Source organism: Condylura cristata, unplaced genomic scaffold (assembly GCF_000260355.1).
Source record: "Condylura cristata isolate star-nosed mole 26May11 unplaced genomic scaffold, ConCri1.0 scaffold00035, whole genome shotgun sequence".
NCBI classification, from domain to species: Eukaryota; Metazoa; Chordata; class Mammalia; order Eulipotyphla; family Talpidae; genus Condylura; species Condylura cristata.
In genome coordinates this window covers 14,840,679-14,841,589 of record NW_004567136.1, presented here as the reverse complement: position 1 = coordinate 14,841,589, position 911 = coordinate 14,840,679, and the positions used below count along the sequence as shown (strand labels likewise).

General features: G+C 71.2%; 1 protein-coding gene across 1 annotated transcript in view; it reads left to right on the top strand.

The window, feature by feature from the left end:
• Positions 1-911, top strand: part of ANPEP (alanyl (membrane) aminopeptidase) — a 12,076-nt gene that overhangs the window by 5,102 nt on the left and 6,063 nt on the right. Inside the window, exons 12-13 of the mRNA XM_012732683.1 lie at positions 60-193; positions 300-355. Of these exons, the coding sequence (XP_012588137.1) occupies positions 60-193; positions 300-355 (190 nt within the window). The remainder of the gene's footprint in view (positions 1-59; positions 194-299; positions 356-911) is intronic.

Below are 911 nucleotides of genomic sequence, written 5' to 3'. Positions count from 1 at the left end.
GGGTGGCAGGACGGCCGCCGGCCTTCCGGCAGCCCCGCCCCAGCCCCGTGTCCCCACAGACCAGAGCAAGCTGTTCGAAGCCACAGGGAGTGACTGGGTTCTGCTGAACATCAACGCGACCGGCTATTTCGTGGTGAACTATGACCAAGCCAACTGGAAGAAGATTCAGGCCCAGCTGGAGCAGAACCTCTCAGTGCGTGTCCAGCACGCTGCCCCGCGCTCACCCGCCTGCCGGGCCGGGTGCGCCCCACCCCCACCCCGCCGCAGGCTCGAGCTCACACGCTCTGTCGCCCTCCCAGGTCATCCCTGTCATCAACCGGGCCCAGGTCATCCACGATGCCTTCAACCTGGCCAGGTGAGGCCCGGGCCCTGGCTCAGGTGGGTGGGGGTGGGCAGCAGGCCCCCCGGTGACCGTCAGCGCCCCCAGCGTGTGCCGCACCGAGCGGCGGCTCCCGGCCGTGAACCCCTCTCGGGGCCCGGCCTCCTCGGCCTCGCCGCCCACTTTTCCAGATAAGGTGTCTGGGACTCGCTGGACTCCCTGGCCCCGGCCACACAGCCCGGGCGGCCCCTGCGGCCCGAGCAGGCCCGAAGCCGCCTGCACCGGCCCGCCCTGCCCTCTGGCAGGGTCGGCTCCTCCGCTGGGGCTTGCCAGCTCGGCCTGGGGGCGCTGCTCTAACTCACGTGGGAAAATCTGAGCACCCCGGACCCATAAACTAGCCAACGGGAACGTCCGTTTTGGGGCCGTGATGACCTGGGGCAGGCAGGGCAGGAAAGGGCAGCCTGGATGGCCCACGGCCACAGGCCAGCAGGCGCTGAGCGGGGCGACACCCCGGGCTGGCACTCGGGGTCTGGGCGGGGCGACACCCCGGGGTTGGCACTCGGGGACCGGGTCCCACAGCCTGGGCCTGGGC